We start from the raw sequence: 1,130 nt of genomic DNA, 5'->3' as shown, positions 1-1,130 counted from the left end.
ATTTACTGTATGTGGTCAAAAATACAGTAAAAACAGTGAAATATACTTAGCATTTAAAAGAACTGTTTTATATTTTAAAATATAATTTATTTCTGTGATGCAAAGCTGAATTTTCAGCATCATTACTCTTCAGTGTCATATGATCCTTAGGAATCATTCTAATGTGCTGATTTGGTGCTCAAGAAACATTTCTTATTATCAATGTTGAAAACAGTTGTGCTGCTTAATATTTTTGTGCAAACATGACAAAATACCATTCAATATTTGGGGGTAAAAAAAGGTTGCACATACGTGCATTTACCTGTACTTACAGTGTACATACATAAGAAAGTACTGGAAAATAATTACATGGGTTAGGGTTAGGGTTAGGGTTAGGAGTAGGTTCAGGGTTAGTACCTAATTATTACCCAGTTATTGTAATTACTATAACAAGTACATAGCATGTACATGCGGAACAGGACTGTAAAATAAAGTGAAGTAAAGTAAACAAATAGATATTATTCAGGAAGGACACATTTATGTCTAATTTTGTCATCTAAAAGTAAACACTGATCATCTCCAGTTTACTATGCAATCATTTAGATTAACCAAGATTTTGTTTGTTTTATGTGTTTCTAGGAAGTTGGAAGTATCATTGGGAAGGTAAACAATTCAGTATTATCCTGATATTTGCATTATTGAATTAAGCATAACATTGAGTCTTCTTGTCTGTGTTTAAAAATGACTTACAATCTAATTATGATACACATTCTGATATAATTATCATTTTCCTCTTGTTTTGTTTTAGAAAGGAGAGACTGTCAAAAAAATGAGAGAGGAAGTAAGTGCAACATTGATCTTCATGATCAAATAGGACTAATCATTTTTAATTTCTTTATGAATATCAAAAGCTTATTTTATATTTCACATAGTAAGGTTTTTAACTTTTTTTTATTAACTATGGACTGTTGCCTTGATATTATATGCAGTGCATATTATTAATTCTGACAAGCTGTGTAAAGATTAAAAGGAGCTCATTTGGGTGGCCACATGTACAGTATATAAAAAATTAGACAGCAGAAAACAGCCTGGAATCATTTCAGTTAGAGCAAAATCATCTTATTATCTGCATGATCAGTTCAATGGTATTT

The 1,130-nt window shown here is 30.0% G+C and overlaps 1 protein-coding gene across 1 annotated transcript in view; it reads left to right on the top strand.

The window, feature by feature from the left end:
- Positions 1 to 618: 618 nt before the first annotated feature.
- LOC107579411 (poly(rC)-binding protein 3-like) overlaps positions 619 to 1,130 on the top strand; it is a gene marked incomplete at both ends in the record, with an annotated part of 3,615 nt that continues 3,103 nt past the window's right edge. The window contains 2 exons of the mRNA XM_016265245.1: positions 619 to 642; positions 788 to 820. Of these exons, the coding sequence (XP_016120731.1) occupies positions 619 to 642; positions 788 to 820 (57 nt within the window). The remainder of the gene's footprint in view (positions 643 to 787; positions 821 to 1,130) is intronic.

The sequence above is a fragment of the Sinocyclocheilus grahami genome, unplaced genomic scaffold, assembly GCF_001515645.1.
Source record: "Sinocyclocheilus grahami isolate Dianchi unplaced genomic scaffold, SAMN03320097.WGS_v1.1 scaffold17121.1, whole genome shotgun sequence".
Lineage (NCBI taxonomy): Eukaryota > Metazoa > Chordata > Actinopteri > Cypriniformes > Cyprinidae > Sinocyclocheilus > Sinocyclocheilus grahami.
Note: the sequence above shows the minus strand (reverse complement) of the source record. Positions and strands in the feature narration are given on the sequence as shown.